This window comes from Oncorhynchus clarkii, unplaced genomic scaffold (genome assembly GCF_045791955.1).
Source record: "Oncorhynchus clarkii lewisi isolate Uvic-CL-2024 unplaced genomic scaffold, UVic_Ocla_1.0 unplaced_contig_3316_pilon_pilon, whole genome shotgun sequence".
Classification (NCBI taxonomy): domain Eukaryota; kingdom Metazoa; phylum Chordata; class Actinopteri; order Salmoniformes; family Salmonidae; genus Oncorhynchus; species Oncorhynchus clarkii.
The window spans coordinates 1-21,334 of NW_027258617.1; the positions used below are offsets into that span (position 1 = coordinate 1).

General features: G+C 43.3%; 1 protein-coding gene and 1 pseudogene across 1 annotated transcript; one reads left to right on the top strand and one right to left on the bottom strand.

The window, feature by feature from the left end:
• The first annotated feature begins 222 nt into the window (after window positions 1-222).
• On the top strand, window positions 223-15,193 carry LOC139397646 (thyroid receptor-interacting protein 11-like). Its single transcript, XM_071144204.1, has 6 exons — window positions 223-363; window positions 1,217-1,298; window positions 3,912-4,026; window positions 8,203-8,328; window positions 10,650-10,797; window positions 12,382-15,193. Exons 2-6 carry the CDS (start codon window positions 1,234-1,236, stop codon window positions 12,612-12,614), a joined length of 687 nt encoding a protein of 228 aa, XP_071000305.1. The 5' UTR covers window positions 223-363; window positions 1,217-1,233; the 3' UTR covers window positions 12,615-15,193.
• On the bottom strand, window positions 8,646-10,451 carry LOC139397647 (axoneme-associated protein mst101(2)-like; annotated as a pseudogene).
• Window positions 15,194-21,334: the final 6,141 nt, after the last annotated feature.

Here is a 21,334-nt window from a genome sequence, read left to right on the forward strand (position 1 = left end):
AAATAAAAATAAATGTTACATTCTGACTTATTGGTCTAGTTATCATATCTCTCTCTCTGTCTCTCTCTCTCTGTCTCTCTCTCTGTCTCTCTCTGTCTTTCTCGCTCTGTGTCTCTCGCTCTGTCTCTCGCTCTGTGTCTCTCTCGCTCTGTGTCTCTCTCGCTCTGTGTCTCTCTCGCTCTGTGTCTCTCTCGCTCTGTGTCTCTCTCGCTCTCGCTCTGTCTCTCTCGCCCTCTCTGTCTCTCGCTGTGTCACTCTCTCAGATCAACCTAGATGAGGCTAATGCTGCTCTGGACTCAGCCTCCAGACTCACTGACCAGCTGGACCTAAAGGAAGAACAGCTAGAAGAGCTCAAAAAACAAGGTGGGAGAGAGAGGGGAGAGGGGGGGGGAGAGCAGCCATCTTATGTCAGGCTTTTTATCTAGCATGAAGGAACTTCTGACCGGGGCCTTATGGGAAATAAAGTGATCTACTTCCACCAGGGCCTTATGGGAAATAAAGTGTTCTACTTCTGACCAGGGCCTTATGGGAAATAAAGTGTTCTACTTCCACCAGGGCCTTATGGGAAAATAAAGTGATCTACTTCCACCAGGGCCTTATGGGAAATAAAGTGTTCTACTTCTGACCAGGGCCTTATGGGAAATAAAGTGTTCTACTTCTGACCAGGGCCTTATGGGAAATAAAGTGTTCTACTTCCACCAGGGCCTTATGGGAAATAAAGTGTTCTACCTCTGACCAGGGCCTTATGGGAAATAAAGTGTGTACCAGGCTGAATGTTGTCTTGATGGCCAACATGCCCTGATCTGCCTCCCTGATGACTGAAGCTTTCTGTGACACGCTGTCTCTGTGACACGGCTGTCTCTGTGACACGGCTGTCTCTGTGACACGGCTGTCTCTGTGACACGGCTGTCTCTGTGACACGGCTGTCTCTGTGGCACGGCTGTCTCTGTGACACGGCTGTCTCTGGGACACGGCTGTCTCTGTGACACGGCTGTCTCTGTGGCACGGCTGTCTCTGTGGCACGGCTGTCTCTGTGACACGGCTGTCTCTGGGACACGGCTGTCTCTGGGACACGGCTGTCTCTGGGACACGGCTGTCTCTGTGACACGGCTGTTGAGGTATAGCCAAACTAACCACGCTTCAGACTTCTGAGGAGCTGCAGCGTATAAAACTGTGTGTGTGTGTGTGTGTGTGTGTGTGTGTGTGTGTGTTACAGTTGATGTGAGGCAGGAGATGTTGGAAGAGTCTCAGGACAAGTTGATGAACCTGCTGAATAGCACAGAGGGACAAGTAGACCAGTAAGTTCAACACTACACTGACTAAATATGATGCATTTAACACTACACTGACTAAATATGGTGTATTTAAACACTACACTGACTAAATATGGTGTATTTAACACACTACACTGACTAAATATAATGCATTTAACACACTACACTGACTAAATATGGTGAATTTAACACACTACACTGACTAAATATGGTGTATTTAACACACTACACTGACTAAATATATTTAAACACTACACTGACTAAATATGATGTATTTAAACACTACACTGACTAAATATGATGTATTTAAACACACTACACTGACTAAATATAATGCATTTAACACACTACACTGACTAAATATGATGTATTTAAACACTACACTGACTAAATATGGTGTATTTAACACACTACACTGACTAAATATGGTGTATTTAACACACTACACTGACTAAATATGGTGTATTTAAACACTACACTGACTAAATATGATGTATTTAACACACTACACTGACTAAATATGGTGTATTTAACACACTACACTGACTAAATATGGTGTATTTAACACACTACACTGACTAAATATGATGTATTTAAACACTACACTGACTAAATATGATGTATTTAACACACTACACTGACTAAATATATTTAAACACTACACTGACTAAATATGGTGTATTTAACACACTACACTGACTAAATATGATGTATTTAACACTACACTGACTAAATATGATGTATTTAAACACTACACTGACTAAATATGATGTATTTAAACACTACACTGACTAAATATATTTAAACACTACACTGACTAAATATGATGTATTTAACACTACACTGACTAAATATATTTAAACACTACACTGACTAAATATGGTGTATTTAACACACTACACTGACTAAATATGGTGTATTTAACACACTACACTGACTAAATATGGTGTATTTAACACACTACACTGACTAAATATGGTGTATTTAAACACTACACTGACTAAATATGATGTATTTAACACACTACACTGACTAAATATGGTGTATTTAAACACTACACTGACTAAATATGATGTATTTAACACACTACACTGACTAAATATGGTGTATTTAACACACTACACTGACTAAATATGGTGTATTTAACACACTACACTGACTAAATATGATGTATTTAAACACTACACTGACTAAATATGATGTATTTAACACTACACTGACTAAATATGATGTATTTAAACACTACACTGACTAAATATGATGTATTTAAACACTACACTGACTAAATATATTTAAACACTACACTGACTAAATATGATGTATTTAACACTACACTGACTAAATATATTTAAACACTACACTGACTAAATATGGTGTATTTAACACACTACACTGACTAAATATGGTGTATTTAACACACTACACTGACTAAATATGGTGTATTTAAACACTACACTGACTAAATATGATGTATTTAACACACTACACTGACTAAATATGGTGTATTTAACACACTACACTGACTAAATATGGTGTATTTAACACACTACACTGACTAAATATGATGTATTTAAACACTACACTGACTAAATATGATGTATTTAACACACTACACTGACTAAATATATTTAAACACTACACTGACTAAATATGGTGTATTTAACACACTACACTGACTAAATATGATGTATTTAAACACTACACTGACTAAATATGATGTATTTAAACACTACACTGACTAAATATATTTAAACACTACACTGACTAAATATGATGTATTTAACACTACACTGACTAAATATATTTAAACACTACACTGACTAAATATGATGTATTTAACACACTACACTGACTAAATATGGTGTATTTAAACACTACACTGAATAAATATGATGTATTTAACACTACACTGACTAAATATGATGCATTTAACACTACACTGACTAAATATGATGTATTTAACAGTGCTGGAGGCAGTTCAAATGAAAGTCATTCAATTCAGGAAGTGATTTGAATTTATAATTAAAAGATGGACTAACTTTTTAAAAATAATTGTTTTTCCTTTTCGGTCTTATTGAATTGGTATTTTAGTTTCCTGAATTGTCTGACTTCAATTGGAATTGAGCCCATCCCTGGTATTTAATCACATCTTTCATGTAAATTGATCAAAGGTTGTGATTATAACTACTGAAGTTTACAGCGTTAACGACATAATGTATTTCTTCTCAAACGAGTGTTGAAAAAATGCCGTTTGATATCGCCCACCACACAGAGATATATGTAATAGATTGTAGGCTGTGTTAATAGAGATATATGTAATAGATTGTAGGCTGTGTTAATAGAGATATATGTAATAGATTGTAGGCTGTGTTAATAGAGATATATGTAATAGATTGTAGGCTGTGTTAATAGAGATATATGTAATAGATTGTAGGCTGTGTTAATAGAGCTATATGCAGTAGATTGTAGGCCGTGTTAATTTCCCCATGGCTGTGTAATGACTCTTTGTGGTCCAGGGGGTTGTACTTGTACATCAAGCTGCCTCACGCTACAGTAACACGAGATAGGCTCCTCCCCTACGTGCTGTTTCTGGCTCAGACATGGCTGCTAACTCTTCTTTATATTCTGTCTGCTCAGGGCTCTGATGCGGAACCTGTTCATGGGATACTTCCACACCCCGAAACCCAAACGCTCCGAGGTGCTGAGGCTCATGGGTAGTGTCCTGGGACTGGACAAGGATGAGGTCAACCAGGTGACTGACAACACCCCTCCTCCTCTTTTCTACCACTTTCTCCCCCTCCTCTCCTTACTTCCTCTTTCTGCTCCTTGGCGTTTTCTTCATTCTACATGAGAGAAACTGCACACTTGTGTTTTACATTTATTATTTTTTTGTCAGTTAAGAACAAATTCTTATTTTCAATGACGGCCTAGGAACACTGGGTTAACTGCCTTGTTCAGGGGCAGAACGACAGATTTGTACCTTGTCAGCTCGGGGGTTTGAACTTGTAACCTTCCGGCCCATGTCTGGAGTGTTTATTTGGGACATAACCATACCTCTGAACTGCATGCACCTTTTGAAATACGTAGTGTTGAAGACGGGTTCCTCTGGATGAAGGTTCTTGTACTGGCTGTGAGTCCAAATGGTGTAAAATCCCATCTAGACTTGCCATTATTTGTTGCTGCTTTTACTGTCAGGAAATGTGCAGTCTAATCCAGGTCTAATCCAGGTCTAATACAGGTCCTGACATTTCTACCATCAGGATTAAACAGTCGGAAGTTTCTGCACATAAATGGAAGTCGTCTTCTTCCCAAACTTGATTTTTGTGAATATTTGGAGAGAGGAAAAAAACGCAGACTCGTGTTTTGCAAGATTTCTGAAACGTGGCTCAAAAAACAATCACCGACAAAGACATTGGCATTGATGGTTACTATGATTAAAGGTGATGGTGTTGCTATATGCATAAAAGACAAGTACTCTCTGACCGTTCTGTCGTCTGTTACCAAACGCCTTCTGACTTCTGTTAGCCAACCCAACCCATTACCAAACCCAACCCAGTCAGTCTTCTCTTACCAAACCCAACCCATTACCAAACCCAACCCATTCAGTCTTCTCTTACCAAACCCAACCCAGTCAGTCTTCTCTTACCAAACCCAACCCAGTCAGTCTTCTCTTACCAAACCCAACCCAGTCAGTCTTCTCTTACCAAACCCAACCTATTACCAAACCCAACCCATTACCAAACCCAACCCAGTGAGTCTTCTCTTACCAAACCCAACCCAGTCAGTCTTCTCTTACCACACCCAACCCATTACCAAACCCAACCCAGTCAGTCTTCTCTTACCAAACCCAACTCAGTCAGTCTTCTCTTACCAAACCCAACCCAGTCAGTCTTCTCTTACCAAACCCAACCCAGTCAGTCTTCTCTTACCAAACCCAACCCAGTCAGTCTTCTCTTACCAAACCCAACCCATTACCAAACCCAACCCAGTCAGTCTTCTCTTACCAAACCCAACCCAGTCAGTCTTCTCTTACCAAACCCAACCCAGTCAGTCTTCTCTTACCAAACCCAACCCATTTGCTAAAATGTCTATAAAAAAAACATGTTTTCACTTTGTCATTGTGGGGTATTGTGATGTCATTATGGGGTATTGTGATGTCACCGTGGGGTATTGTGATGTCATCGTGGGGTATTGTGATGTCATCGTGGGGTATTGTGATGTCACCGTGGGGTATTGTGATGTCATCGTGGGGTATTGTGATGTCATCGTGGGGTATTGTGTGTAGATGAGTGAGAACAAAATATTGAATCCATGTTGAATTCATGCTGTAACACAACAACATGTGCAATAAGTCAAGGGGTAGGAAGACTTTCTGAAGGGGCTGTATCTGCTGGCTGGACCCTGTGGGACCTCGGCCAACTATTCACAATGTTTTACCCAATACACACACACACATCCTCTCCTCCTCCCAGTTTGACTTCCCAATGATCTTTCTGCATTTGTTTTGTTCTCCACGAGGAATTCTGAACATAGTTCAGGACGTCTGTGTTTTCCTCTAGAGCAGTGGTCACCAATCACGATCCACTAGTTGATCTGCAAGGCATTCCTGGTCACCAATCACGATCCACTGTTTGATCTGCAAGGCATTCCTGGTCACCAATCACGATCCACTAGTTGATCTGCAAGGCATTCCTGGTCACCAATCACGATCCACTGTTTGATCTGCAAGGCATTCCTGGTCACCAATCACGATCCACTAGTTGATCTGCAAGGCATTCCTGGTCACCAATCACGATCCACTAGTTGATCTGCAAGGCATTCCTGGTCACCAATCACGATCCACTAGTTGATCTGCAAGGCATTCCTGGTCACCAATCACGATCCACTGGTTGATCTGCAAGGCATTCCTGGCCACCAATCATGATCCACTGGTTGATCTGCAAGGCATTCCTGGTCACCAATCATGATCCACTAGTTGATCTGCAAGGCATTCCTGGTCACCAATCACAATCCACTGGTTGATCTCCAAGGCATTCCTGGTCACCAATCACGGTCCACTGATTGATCTGCAAGGCATTCCTGGTCACTAATCACGGTCCACTGATTGATCTGCAAGGCATTCCTGGTCACCAATCACGATCCACTAGTTGATCTGCAAGGCATTCCTGGTCAATCATGGTCCACTAGTTGATCTGCAAGGCATTCCTGGTCAATCATGGTCCACTAGTTGATCTGCAAGGCATTCCTGGTCGATCATGGTCCACTAGTTGATCTGCAAGGCATTCCTGGTCAATCATAGTCCACTAGTTGATCTGCAAGGCATTCCTGGTCGATCACAATTTTACATTGGCATGTTTTTTAAGTCATGTTTTTTTTTAATGTTGGCTTGCATTCCGACTCCGAAGGGAATCTGGACTCCGATGAGGTTGTTGACTACTGCTGTTGAGTGTCCCCTAACTTATGATAGTTTCCCCTCGACTTGCTATTGTTTTGAACCAGTCACTCAAGGAGTGTTGTACTGGGTTGGAACAGTGTTTTGGACCAATCAGCGAACACTCAAGGAGTGTTGTACTGGGTTGGAACAGTGTTTTGAACCAGTCAGAGATCACTCAAGGAGTGTTGTACTGGGTTGGAACAGTGTTTTGGACCAATCAGCGATCACTCAAGGAGTGTTGTACTGGGTTGGAACAGTGTTTTGGACCAGTCAGCGATCACTCAAGGAGTGTTGTACTGGTTTGGAACAGTGTTTTGGACCAATCACTCAGTGATTTCAACACCCATGTCTAGTAGGTGTTTTTTTTTTACGTTCCCTTGTGGAAACGTGGTTTTTCCAATGTTTACACCACTGAGCTTATCGGGACAGGAAGCAAGCCATGATCAGTGACCCCGGTCAGAGTCCTGCCACAGATAGGCTGACCCCTCCGGCCTGGGCTGAGGTGATTTTATAACGTGTCCCCTGAGAGCGCGGCACTAACTGATGGCGTGTGGGCTGCCAGGGTTTGAATTATAGAAGCTGGGCAATGGGCCCTCCCCAGAGCAAATCAGAACACCCCTCCCCCCAATAACAATCAAAATATCCCCTAGCCTCACAAGTGTCAAAAATATAAATGTCGGACACCACCCCCCCCTCGAGACTTTGTAAAACTCTTGCGTGTAGCACTTAGTGCTGACTGGCTGTGATGTGAACGACTCCAGGGATCTTTGGAGTCGACTCTCTCGACTCCGACTTCTAGTTCACAAAACTAAAATGAGCTATAATTAGCTACAGAGGTGCAACGTTAGAATGTGATGCGCTGATTAGCGCTGCGTATGGAGCCGTCTGACAATCACAACTAAATATTCAAGGGTAATCAGTAGCCTACGTCAGCTGCCTGGGGGGAGAGAAATGGAATGACTCCAGGATTTGTTGGAGTCCGGCTCTCGGTGGTCGAGGAATCAACTCTTTTGGAGTCGACTCCGGCTCTCGGTGGTCGAGGAAACAACTCTTTTGGAGTCAACTCCTGCTCTCGGTGGTCGAGGAATCAACTCTGTTGGAGTCGACTCCGGCTCTCGGTGGTCGAGGAATCAACTCTGTTGGAGTCGACTCCGGCTCTCGGTGGTCGAGGAATCAACTCTGTTGGAGTCGACTCCGGCTCTCGGTGGTCGAGGAATCAACTCTGTTGGAGTCGACTCCGGCTCTCGGTGGTCGAGGAAACAACTCTTTTGGAGTCGACTCCGGCTCTCGGTGGTCGAGGAATCAACTCTTTTGTTGGAGTCGACTCCTGCTCTCGGTGGTCGAGGAATCAACTATTTTGGAGTCGACTCCTGCTCTCGGTGGTCGAGGAATCAACTCTTTTGTTGGAGTCGACTCTCCACCACTACGTAACCTCTAATCCCACTCTGTCCCTGACTAATCGTGAACTCTGACCTCTAACCTATGTGCCTGTAGCTGCTGGAGGAGGAGGGAGGCCATGGTGTCGGCGGCTGGGTGTCCGGCTGGTTGGGAGGCAGAGCTGTACAGAGTGTCCCCAACACACCACAGAGACCTGGAGCAGGACAGGGGGGCTTCAACAACGTGAGTATATGGACATCATGCACACACACAGAGATATGGACATTATGCACACACACACACAGATATGGACATTATGCACACACACACACACACACACAGAGAGATATGGACACACACAGATATGGACACACAGAGATATAGACACACACACACACACACACAGATATGGACACACAGAGATATAGACACACACACACAGAGATATAGACACACACACACAAATATCTCTGTTCTCTGTTGTTCTTCTTCTCCGGTAGTTCTCTGTTGTTCTTCTTCTCCGGTAGTTCTCTGTTGTTCGTCTTATCCGGTAGTTCTCTGTTGTTCTTCTTATCCGGTAGTTCTCTGTTGTTCGTCTTCTCCGGTAGTTCTCTGTTGTTCTTCTTCTCCGGTAGTTCTCTGTTGTTCTTCTTCTCCGGTAGTTCTCTGCTGTTCTTCTTCTCCGGTAGTTCTCTGCTGTTCTTCTTTTCCGGTAGTTCTCTGCTGTTCTTCTTCTCCGGTAGTTCTCTGCTGTTCTTCTTCTCTGGTAGTTCTCTGCTGTTCTTCTTCTCCGGTAGTTCTCTGCTGTTTTTCTTCTCCGGTAGTTCTCTGCTGTTCTTCTTCTCCGGTAGTTCTCTGCTGTTCTTCTTCTCCGGTAGTTCTCTGTTGTTCTTCTTCTCCGGTAGTTCTCTGTTGTTCTTCTTCTCCGGTAGTTCTCTGTTGTTCTTCTTCTCCGGTAGTTCTCTGTTGTTCTTCTCTGGTAGTTCTCTGTTGTTCTTCTCCGGTAGTTCTCTGTTGTTCGTCTTCTCCGGTAGTTCTCTGTTGTTCGTCTTCTCCGGTAGTTCTCTGTTGTTCGTCTTCTCCGGTAGTTCTGTTGTTCGTCTTTTCCGGTTGTTCTCTGTTGTTCTTCTTCTCCGGTAGTTCTCTGTTGTTCTTCTTCTCCGGTAGTTCTCTGTTGTTCTTCTTCTCCGGTAGTTCTCTGTTGTTCTTTTTCTCCGGTAGTTCTCTGTTCTTCTTTTTCTCCGGTAGTTCTCTGTTCTTCTTTTTCTCCGGTAGTTCTCTGTTCTTCTTTTTCTCCGGTAGTTCTCTGTTCTTCTTTTTCTCCGGTAGTTCTCTGTTGTTCTTTTTCTCTGGTAGTTCTCTGTTGTTCTTCTTCTCCGGTTGTTCTCTGTTGTTCTTCTTCTCCGGTTGTTCTCTGTTGTTCTTCTCCGGTAGTTCTCTGTTGTTCTTCTCCGGTAGTTCTCTGTTGTTGTTCTCCGGTAGTTCTCTGTTGTTCTTCTTCTCCGGTAGTTCTCTGTTGTTCTTTTTCTCTGGTAGTTCTCTGTTGTTCTTTTTCTCCGGTAGTTCTCTGTTGTTCTTTTTCTCCGGTAGTTCTCTGTTGTTCTTTTTCTCCGGTAGTTCTCTGTTGTTCTTTTTCTCCGGTAGTTGTCTGTTGTTCTTTTTCTCTGGTAGTTCTCTGTTGTTCTTCTTCTCCGGTTGTTCTCTGTTGTTCTTCTTCTCCGGTAGTTCTCTGTTGGTCTTTTTCTCCGGTAGTTCTCTGTTGTTCTTTTTCTCCGGTAGTTCTCTGTTGTTCCTTTTCTCCGGTAGTTCTCTGTTGTTCTTTTTCTCCGGTAGTTCTCTGTTGTTCTTTTTCTCCGGTAGTTCTCTGTTGTTCTTTTTCTCTGGTAGTTCTCTGTTGTTCTTTTTCTCTGGTAGTTCTCTGTTGTTTTTTTTCTCCGGTAGTTCTCTGTTGTTCTTTTTCTTCGGTAGTTCTCTGTTGTTCTTTTTCTCTGGTAGTTCTCTGTTGTTCTTTTTCTCTGGTAGTTCTCTGTTGTTCTTTTTCTCCGGTAGTTCTCTGTTGTTCTTCTTCTCCGGTAGTTCTCTGTTGTTTTTCTCCGGTAGTTCTCTGTTCTTCTTCTCCTCCGGTAGTTCTCTGTTGTTCTTCTCCGGTAGTTCTCTGTTCTTCTTCTTCTCCGGTAGTTCTCTGTTCTTCTTCTTCTCCTGTCGTTCTCTGTTCTTCTTCTTCTCCGGTAGTTCTCTGTTCTTCTTCTTCTCCGGTAGTTCTTTGTTGTTCTTCTCCGGTAGTTCTTTGTTGTTCTTCTCCGCTAGTTCTCTGTTCTTCTTCTCCGGAAGTTCTCTGTTCTTCTTCTTCTCCGGAAGTTCTCTGTTCTTCTTCTTCTCCGGTAGTTCTCTGTTCTTCTTCTTCTCCGGTAGATCTCTGTTCTTCTTCTTCTCCGGTTGTTTTCTGTTCTTCTTCTCCGGAAGTTCTCTGTTGTTCTTCACCGGTAGTTCTGTTGTTCTTCACTGGAAGTTCTCTGTTCTTCTTCTCTGGTAATACTTCTCTGATCTCTTCTGTTTTTTTCCAGTCGTTCTCTGAGATGTTTGTAAAGTTCCTGGAGGTGGAGTCTAGGCCGGCGCTCCCTGCCCCCAGACTTCCTGTCTATGACATCAAACCTCTCAGTGCCCCGCCTCCTGGGAGGACCACCAGCTCAGCCTGGGCTCAACAACCAGAAGGTAATGCTGTCATGGTAATATTGTTCCAGGGTGAAATAATGTTGTCATGGTAATATTGTTCCAGGTAATGTTGTCATGGTAATATTGTTCCAGGGTGACATAATGCTGTCATGGTAATATTGTTCCATGGTGAGGTAATGCTGTCATGGTAATATTGTTCCAGGGTGAGGTAATGCTGACATGGTAATATTGTTCCAGGTATTGTTGTCATGGTAATATTGTTCCAGGGTGAGGGTAATGCTGTCATGGTAATATTGTTCCAGGGTGAGGTAATGCTGTCATGGTAATATTGTTCCAGGGTGAGGTAATGCTGTCATGGTAATATTGTTCCAGGGTGAGGTAATGCTGGCATTGTAATATTGTTCCAGGGTGAGGTAATGCTGACATGGTAATATTGTTCCAGGGTGAGGTAATGCTGTCATGGTAATATTGTTCCAGGGTGAGGTAATGCTGTCATGGTAATATTGTTCCAGGGTGAGGTAATGCTGTCGTGGTAATATTGTTCCAGGGTGAAATAATGCTGTCGTGGTAATATTGTTCCAGGGTGAAATAATGCTGTCGTGGTAATATTGTTCCAGGGTGAGGTAATGCTGTCGTGGTAATATTGTTCCAGGGTGTGGTAATGCTGTCATGGTAATATTGTTCCCGGTAATGTCATGGTAATATTGTTCCAGGTAATGTTGTCATGGTAATGTTGTTCCAGGGTGAGGTAATGCTGTCATGGTAATATAGTTCCAGGGTGAGGTAATGCTGTCATGGTAATATTGTTCCAGGGTGAGGTAATTCTGTCATGGTAATATTGTTCCAGGGTGAGGTAATGCTGTCATGGTAATATTGTTCCAGGGTGAGGTAATGCTGTCATGGTAATATTGTTCCAGGGTGAGGTAATTCTGTCATGGTAATATTGTTCCAGGGTGAGGTAATTCTGTCATGGTAATATTGTTCCAGGTAATGCTGTCATGGTAATATTGTTCCAGGGTGAGGTAATTCTGTCATGGTAATATTGTTCCAGGGTGAGGTTATTCTGTCATGGTAATATTGTTCCAGGGTGAGGTAATGTTGTCATGGTAATATTGTTCCAGGTAATGCTGTCATGGTAATATTGTAATATTGTAATATTGTTCCAGGTAATGCTGTCATGGTAATATTGTTCCAGGGTGTGGTAATGCTGTCATGGTAATATTGTTCCAGGTAATGTTGTCATGGTAATATTGTTCCAGGGTGAAGTTTAGCGGGCAGTGTAGCAATGGTTCTGACTAGGGTTGAGACTGAGGGCAGAAGAACCCATGTTGCATGAAATATGAATAACCTGGCCAGGGTTGAGTGAGAGCATGGGATGATTTACAGTGGGAGACAGCACAGCAGCAGTTTCTCCCAGTAGGATGGTTCAGAATATCAACCATACCTGGACCCTTCTACCCAGACTCCTCTGCCCTCAGTCTCAACCCTAGCCAGAACCTCTGTAGAGACTTGTTTGTTTACATCTTAAGTTAACAAACAAATCTCAAGGTTCCGGGCCATCTCAACCCCTGCCGCCTCCAGCTTATTCCGACCTCTGACCTCTAACCTCTGTTTCCTCCTCAGGAGGGGCGGCAGCCGGCAGGGGACAGAGAGCAGCCGGGGAGTCCAACCCTTTCCTGGCTCCCCGCTCTGCGGCCGTACCGCTGATGCATCATGGGAGCGGTAGTTCCAGTGCGTCGGGAGGACACCACCACCTCCTAATGAAACCCATCTCAGACAACCTGCCTACCTTCACCCCCGTGCCCGTCTCCGCTGAGAGCGGCGGGCAGGTGCTCAAAGACTTACTCAAGCAGTGATTGGAGCCACGGCCTGTCACTCAAAGCTCCTCATCCAATCAGGAGGAGCGTATACACAGACTGAGATGGAGGAGGACCGTTATTACTGTGTAGTGTGTAGTGCTTTCTTCCAACAGTCCCTCAGTGATGGTTCTACTAACTTCTGCACAGGATGAGGGTTCTACGAAATTCTGCACAGGATGAGGGTTCTACGAACTTCTGCACAGGATGAGGGTTCTACGAACTTCTGCACAGGATGAGGGTTCTACGAACTTCTGCACAGGATGAGGGTTCTACTAACTTCTGAACAGGATGAGGGTTCTACTAAATTCTGCACAGGATGAGGGTTCTACGAACTTCTGCACAGGATGAGGGTTCTACTAAATTCTGCACAGGATAATAGTTCTACTAACTTCTACACAGGATAATGGTTCTACTAACATCTACACAGGATGATGGTTCTTCTAACCTCCAAACAGCAGGACATGTCAGGCAGACCCTCTCTGATTTAACTGTCAGTTTGTTGTCGGGTTGATATTTCGTTGACACTATTAAAGTTAAAGGGGAAAATCTGCGTTGGTACATACGTTTTTGGTTGTTTGAGCTACAGAAAGAAATCTCCTTTTAAGGAGATGAGGTAGAATCAGGACTTGCTGTTCAATGCCCGCGGTGTCCCTCCCACTCACTCGGTCTTTGTAACTTTGTCTGCCACGGTATATTGCTAACGGGGAAGACGGTTTATGCATTGAACAAAGAGGGAACTGTGTGTGTGTGAATGACTCCTGGGTATAGCTGTGTCATGTGACGAATGTGATTGAAGGAGAACATCTCTTCTAAATATGACTGGTTGGACTATTGGGGGATGTAGGACTTTCTAAATGTTATGTTTTGTATTCTTTCATTTTAGCCATAGGCCTTCAGGATAATCTGTCTGATCCGGCAAAATGGCACCCTAATCCCTATGATCCCTACCAGAGCCTTGGTCAAATATAGTACACTGTAGGGAAAAGGGTGCTATTTGGACACATATAACACTGCTGTATGTATTAAACATGCAGTGCTATACATACATATATATATATATATATATATACATACACACACACACAGTATCAGTCAAAAGTTTGGACACACCTACTCATTCAAGGGTTTTTCTTTATTTGTACTTTTTTCTACATTGTAGAATAATAGTGAAGACATCAAAACTATGAAATAACACACGTGGAATCATGTAGTAACCAGAAAAGTGTTAAACAAATCAAAATATATTTTAGATTCTTTATAGTAGCCACCCTTTTGCCTTGATGACAGCTTTGCACACTCTTGGCATTCTCTCAACTAGCTTCACCTGGATTGCTTTTCCAACAATCTTGATTGACTTCCCACATATGCTGAGCACTTGTTGGCTGCTTTCCTTCGCTCTACAGTCCAACTCATTCCAAACCATCTCAATTGGGTTGAGGTCGGGTGATTGTGGAGGCCAGGTCATCTGATGCAGCAATCCATCACTCTCCTTCTTGGTCAAATAGCCCTTACACAGCCTTGAGGTGTGTTGGTTCATTGTCCTTTTGAAAAACAAATGATACGCCCACTAAGCGCAAACCAGATGGGGTGGCGTATCGCTGCAGAATGCTGTGGTAGTCGTGCTGGTTAAGTGTGCCTTGAATTCTAAATAAATCAGACAGTAAAGTAAAGCACCATCACACCTCCTCCTCCATGCTTCACGGTGGGAACCACACATGCGGAGATCATCCGTTCACCTTCTCTGCGTCTCACAAAGAAAGACACGGCTGTTGGAACCAAAAAATCTCACATTTTTTACTCATCAGGGCAACGGACGGATTTCTCTAATGTCCGTTGCTCGTGTTTCTTGGCCCAAACAAGTCTTCTTATTAGTGTCCTTTAGTAGTGGTTTCTTTGCAGCAGTTCGACTGAATGCCTGATTCACCCAGTCTCCTCTGAACAGTTGTTATGTCTTACGTGAACTCTGTGAAGCATTTATTTGGGCTGCAATTTCTGAGGCTGGTGACTCTAATGAACTTATCCTCTGCAGCAGAGGTAACTCTGGGTCTTCCTTTCCTGGGGCGGTCCTCATGAGAGGCAGTTTCATCATAGCGCTTGATCATTTTTGCCACTGCACTTGAAGAAAATTGTAAGTTCTTGAAATGTTCCGTATTGATGGACCTTCATGTCTTAAAGTAATGATGGACTGTCGTTTCTCTTTGCTTATTGGAGCTGTTTTTGCCATAATATGAACTTGGTCTTTTACCAAATAGGGATATCTTCTGTATACCCCCCCACCTTGTCACAACACAACTGATTGGCTCAAACACATTAAGAAGGAAAGAAATTCCACAAATTCACTTTTATTCACTGAAATGCATTCCAGGTGACTACCTCATGAAGCTGGTTGAGAGAATGCCGAGAGTGTGCAAAGTTGTCATCAAGGCAAAAGGGTGACTACTTTGAAGAATCTCAAATATAAAATATATTTAAAATTTTTGGCAACTACATGATTCATTATTTGTTATTTTATAGTTTTTAATGTCTTTACTATTATTCTACAATGTATAAAATAGTTTTAAAAAATAAAATAAAAACCTTGAATGAGTCGGTGTGTTCAGACTTCAGACTGGTAGTGTGTGTGTAAATGGGTGATATTTTAATAATAATTAAGGCAGTTCTGGAAGTACTGTCCAAAGTGTCTACCAATTTTGCTATTATGATATAAAGGTTATATGATTTGGTTTGTAAATTATTAAATACAAATATATATTTACAAAGTTGTAAAAACAACTGCACATTAAAAAGCTTTACCTGTCGCCAACTCTGTCAAATTAGCTCTACATTTTTCTAGGATTATCCTCCACAGTCAACTGCTGGAAAATGATTTCCACCCATACTTCTGAGATAAAATAGTCAAATAATATTAAATGATATATCCTCATACTCCCCAAAACATGTTAAAGATGCAGTCTCAATGAATCATTAGGTAACCCCCTCAGAGAAGTGGTAATTAATTATTTTTTTTTGGGGGGGGGGGGGGAAACAATAAAATTGAAGAACACTCAGATAACTAGTGACTTTCTATGTTGGTTGTTTTGATAAAATAAAGGTATTACAACCCCTGAAACGTATGTAGGTCTGTCTCCTCCTTTTGAGTTGACGCTATTGGCTGCGTCTCAATTGCACCCTATTCCCTGTTCACATTGCACTACTTTTGACCAGGACCCATAGGGTTCCATGAGGTTCCCATAAGGCCCATAGGGTTCCATAAGGCTTCCATGAGGTTCCCATAGGGCTCATAGGGTTCCATGTGGTTTCCATAGGGCCCATAGCGTTCCATAAGATTCCCATAGGGCCCATAGCGTTCCCATAGGGTTCCATAAGATTCCCATAGGGTTCCATGAGGTTCCCATAGCATTCCATAAGGTTCCCATAGCGTTCCATAAGATTCCCATAGGGTTCCATGAGGTTCCCATAGCATTCCATAAGGTTCCAATAGGGCCCATAGCGTTCCATAAGGTTCCCATAGGGCCCATAGCGTTCCATAAGATTCCCATAGGGTTCCATAGGGCTCATAGGGTTCCATGAGGTTCCCATAGGGTTCCTACACCTGCTTCTACACCTGCATTGCTTGCTGTTTGGGGTTTTAGGCTGGGTTTCTGTACAGCACTTTGAGATATCAGCTGATGTACGAAGGGCTATATAAATAAATTTGATTTGATTTGATTTGAGACGCTGCCTTTGAGTTTGAGCCAAAAACCACTGATTTATCAGCTTAATATGTTTCATGATCTCCACAAGCATCTCAAGCATTTTCCACCTTGACCTCCTCAGCAAAGAACAGCTGGCCTCTGTATACGCTGCAACTCAGAACAGCTAGCCTCTGTATACGCTGCAACTCAGAACAGCTAGCCTCTGTATACGCTGCAACTCAGAACAGCTAGCCTCTGTATACGCTGCAACTCAGAACAGCTAGCCTCTGTATACGCTGCAACTCAGAACATCTAGCCTCTGTATACGCTGCAACTCAGAACAGCTGGCCTCTGTATACGCTGCAACTCAGAACAGCTGGCCTCTGTATACGCTGCAACTCAGAACAGCTGGCCTCTGTATACGCTGCAACTCAGAACAGCTAGCCTCTGTATACGCTGCAACTCAGAACAACTAGCCTCTATACTCATAACAACTAGCCTTTACAGCTGCACCATCGAGAGCATCCTGATGTGTTGCATCACTGCCTGGTATGGCAACTGCTCGGCCTCCGACCGCAAGGCACTACAGAGGGTAGTGCGTACGGCCCAGTACATCCTGGGGGCCAAGTTTCCTGCCATCCAAGACCTTTATACCAGGTGGTGTCAGAGGAAGGCCCTAAAAAATTGTCAGACTCCAGCCACCCTAGTCATAGACTGTTCTCTCTGCTACTGCACGGCAAGTGTTACCGGAGTGCCAAGTCTAGGTCCAAGAGGCTTCTAAACAGCTTCTACCCCCAAGCCATAAGACTCCTGAACATCTAATCAAATGGCTACCCAGACTATTTCACCATAATGACAAAGCAAAAACAGGTTTTTAGAAAATTTTGAAAATGTATTCAATATTTTTTTTTAAACTCATATTTACATAATTTTTCAGACCCTTTACTTAGTACTTTGTCGAAGCACCTTTAGCAGTGATTACAGCATTGAGTCTTCTTGGGTATGACGCTACAAGCTTGGCACACCTGTATTTGGGGAGTTTCTCCCATTATTCTCTGCAGATCCTGTCAAGCTCTGTCAGGTTGCTGGGGAGTGTCACTGCACAGCTATTTTCAGGTCTCTCCAGAGATGTTCGATCGGGTTCAAGTCCGGGTTCTGGCTGGGTCACTCAAGGACATTCAAAACGTCACTCAAGTCCCAAAACGTTATCTTGCCAGTGTGCTTAGGGTCGTTGTCCTATTGGAAGGTGAACCTTCGCCCCAGTCGGAGCACTCTGTAGCAGGTTTTCATCAAGGATCTCTCTGTACTTTGCTCCGTTCATATTTCCCTCGACCCTGACTAATCTCCCAGTCCCTGCCGCTGTAAAACATCCCCACAGCATGATGCTGCCTCCACCAATCTTGTTTCTCATGGTCTGAGTCATTTAGATGCATTTTGGCAAACTCCAAGTGGGCTGTCATGTGCTTTTTACTGAGTAGTGGCTTCCGTCTGGCCACTCTACCACATCCTCTATGCACTTCCTGATGAACCCAGTCACTGAGGGGATTTGATTAATCTGGCCTGGGCGCGCGGGTAGGTTTTGTTTTTTGAAAGTTGATTGCATTAGTTTTGGAACCGGCTGCCTCCCGGGTACTCGGGCCGGAAGCACATGACCAGCCCACTTGGAGTTTGCCAAAAGGCACCTAAATGACTCTCAGACCATGAAAAACAAGATCCTCTGGTCCGATGATATCAACATTGAACTCTTTGGACTGAATGTCCAAAGTGGTGGCAGCATCATGCTGTGGGGATAGTCAGGATTGAGGCAAAGATGAACGGAGCAAAGTACAGAGAGAATTTTAACTGTGCTTAGCTCTATTCCGTTTATTTTTATCCTAAAAAGACTCCCCAGTCCTTGCCAATGATAAGCATACCCATAACATGATGCAGCCACCACCATGCTTGAAAATATGTAGTGGTACTGACTGATTTGCCCCAAACATAACGCTCAAATTTAATTTCTTTGCCACATTTTTGCAGTTTTATTTTAGAGCATTATTGCAAAGAGGATGTCTGTTTTTACTTTTTATGCTGTACAGGCTTCCTTTTCTTCACTCTGTCAATTAGGTTAGTATTGTGGAGTAACTAACTATTTTGCTTTTCTCTATTGTGTTATTGACTGTACGTTTGTTTATGTGTAACTCTGTGTTGTTGTTTGTGTCAAACTGCTTTGCTTTATCTTGGCCAGGTCGCAGTTGTAAATGAGAACTTGTTCTCAACTGGCCTACCTGGTTAAATAAAGGTGTTCTCAACTGGCCTACCTGGTTAAATAAAGGTGTTCTCAACTGGCCTACCTGGTTAAATAAAGGTGTTCTCAACTGGCCTACCTGGTTAAATAAAGGTGTTCTCAACTGGCCTACCTGGTTAAATAAAGGTGAAATAATTAATAAAAATACCCCTTCCTCTGTCCCCCATACATACAACATCTGTAAGGTCTCTGTCAAGTGTTGAATATCAAGCACAGATTCGACTACAAAAGACAAGGGAGCTTTTCGAAAGCCTCATAAAAAGAAGGGCAGTGATTGGTGGATGGGTAACAATGACACATCAGACATTGATTATCTTTAAGCGATGGTCAAATTAATAGTTATGCCGTGGATGATGTATTAAACCACCCAGACACATCAAAGATAATCGTCCTTCTGTACTGAGCTGCAGCCGATGGTGATTTTAAAACCTCTACAGAGTTCAATGGCTGTGATGGTAGAAAACTGAGGATGGATCAACAACGTTGTAGTGACTCAACAATAATGTCCTAAATGACAAGAGTGAAAAAGAAGAATAAAAATCTACAGAATACAAAACATTCATCCTGTATGTAATACTGTGGGGAAAACAAGGCAAAGGAAAACATTTTATGCCTAAATGCAAAGCTTTGTGTTTGAGGCAAATCCAACACAACACATCACTGAGTAACTGCCTCCTTATTTTTTATTTTTTTGAATTTTACCCCTTTTTCTCCCCAATTTCGTGGTATCCAATTGTTGTAGTAGCTACTATCTTGTCTCATCGCTACAACTCCCGTACGGGCTCGGGAGAGACGAAGGTTGAAAGTCATGCGTCCTCCGATACACAACCCAACCAAGCCGCACTGCTTCTTAACACAGCTCACATCCAACCCGGAAGCCAGCCGCACCAATGCACCGGAGGAAACACCGTGCACCTGGCCACCTTGGTTAGCGCACACTGCGCCCAGCCCGCCACAGGAGTCGCTGGTGCGCGATGAGACAAGGACACCCCTACCGACCAAGCCCTCCCTAACCCGGGTGACGCTAAGTCAAATTGTGGCCCCCGGACCTCCCGGTCGCGGCCGGTTACGACAGAACCTGGGCGCGAACCCAGGTACTCTGATGGCACAGCTGGCGCTGCAGTACAGCGCCCTTAACCAAGCATGGTGATGGCTGCATCATGTTATGGGTATGCTTGACATAGGCAAAGACTAGGGAGTTTTTCAGGATAAAAATAAACGGGATGGAGCTAAGCACGTGCAAAATCCTAGAGGAAAACCTAAGGAATTCACCTTTCAGCAGGATAATGACCTACAACACAAGGCTAATTCTACGCTGGAGTTGCCTACCAAGAAGTCGGTGAATGTTCCTTAGTGGCCAATGCAACGGATGTGAAACGGCTAGCTTAGTTAGCGGTGCGACATCCGTTACACCAAGTTACAGTTTTGACTTAAAGGGAAACTTCTGGATTTTGGCAGAGCCCTTTATTTACTTCCCCAGAGTCAGATGAACTTGAGGATACCTTCTAACTAGCGTTAGCGCAATGACTTCCAGTCTTAGGAATTGGATACCATTTCTGATTGACCTTACTTTGTGGGTGAATCTCAAAAGTATTTTCCTTGATTCCTCAAGTCCTCTTTCCTTGCCTCCTTCTCAAATGGTGAAAAGGAGGACTCATTTGAGATTCATTCCCTGACCAACCAGACATACTGTTGTCAACATGGTTCACAGTAAATTGTAAATGTCATTGCCAACCCCTTTGTTGTGTGATAATAATTGGACCATTGCTGTCACTGACGTGAATTGTTGTGTGTTTTTGATTCTGAAGATATCAATGAGTGTGAGACTGGTAACAACACGTGTACAACAGCACAATCCACTGTTTGAATTTCAAGGGAGGCTTGGATCTGCTAAAATGTGATCCACTGTACATTAAACTCCGTGACAAATGAGAACCAATACTGTCTGTGTTTTAGACTATGGTTATGTTCACACTTTTTAATTTTTTTTTACCTTTATTTAACTAGGCAAGTCAGTTAAGAACAAATTCTTATTTTCAATGAAGGCCTAGGAACAGTGGGTTAACTGCCTGTTCAGGGGCAGAACGACAGATTTGTACCTTGTCAGCTGGGGGTTTGAACTTGCAACCTTCCAGTTACTAGTCCAACGCTCTTAGCCACTAGGCTACCCTGCCGCCCCGACACTGACATTGTGAGCTCATGCTCTTTCCATGACGTAGGTGAATCCAGGTGAAAGCTATGATCCCTTATTGACGTCACTTGTTAAATCCACTTCAATCAGTGTAGATGAAGGGGAGGAGACAGGTGGTTAAAGAGGGTTTTTTAAGCCTTGAGACAATTGAGACATGGATTGTGTTCGTGTGCCATTCAGAGGGTGAACTGGCAAGACAACATATTTAAATGCCTTTGAACGGGGTTATGGTAGTAGGTGCCAGACACACCAGATTGTGTGTGTCAAGAACTGCAAAGCTGCTGTGTGTTTTTTTTTACACAACTGTTGGAAGCCTTGGAGTCAACATGGGCCAGCATCTCTGTGGAACGCTCGCGACACCTTGTGGAGTCCACGTCCCGATGAATTGAGGCTGTTCTGAGGGCAAAAGGGGGGGGGGGGGGGGTGCAACTCAATATTAGGAAGGTGTGCTTAATGTTTTGTACACTCGGTGTATATCTGTCTTGAACTAAGAACATACACATAGCCAGTCTGTCTGTCTTGGACTGTGGTTGTGTAATTCTACTCACTACTTCTTATCTACTTA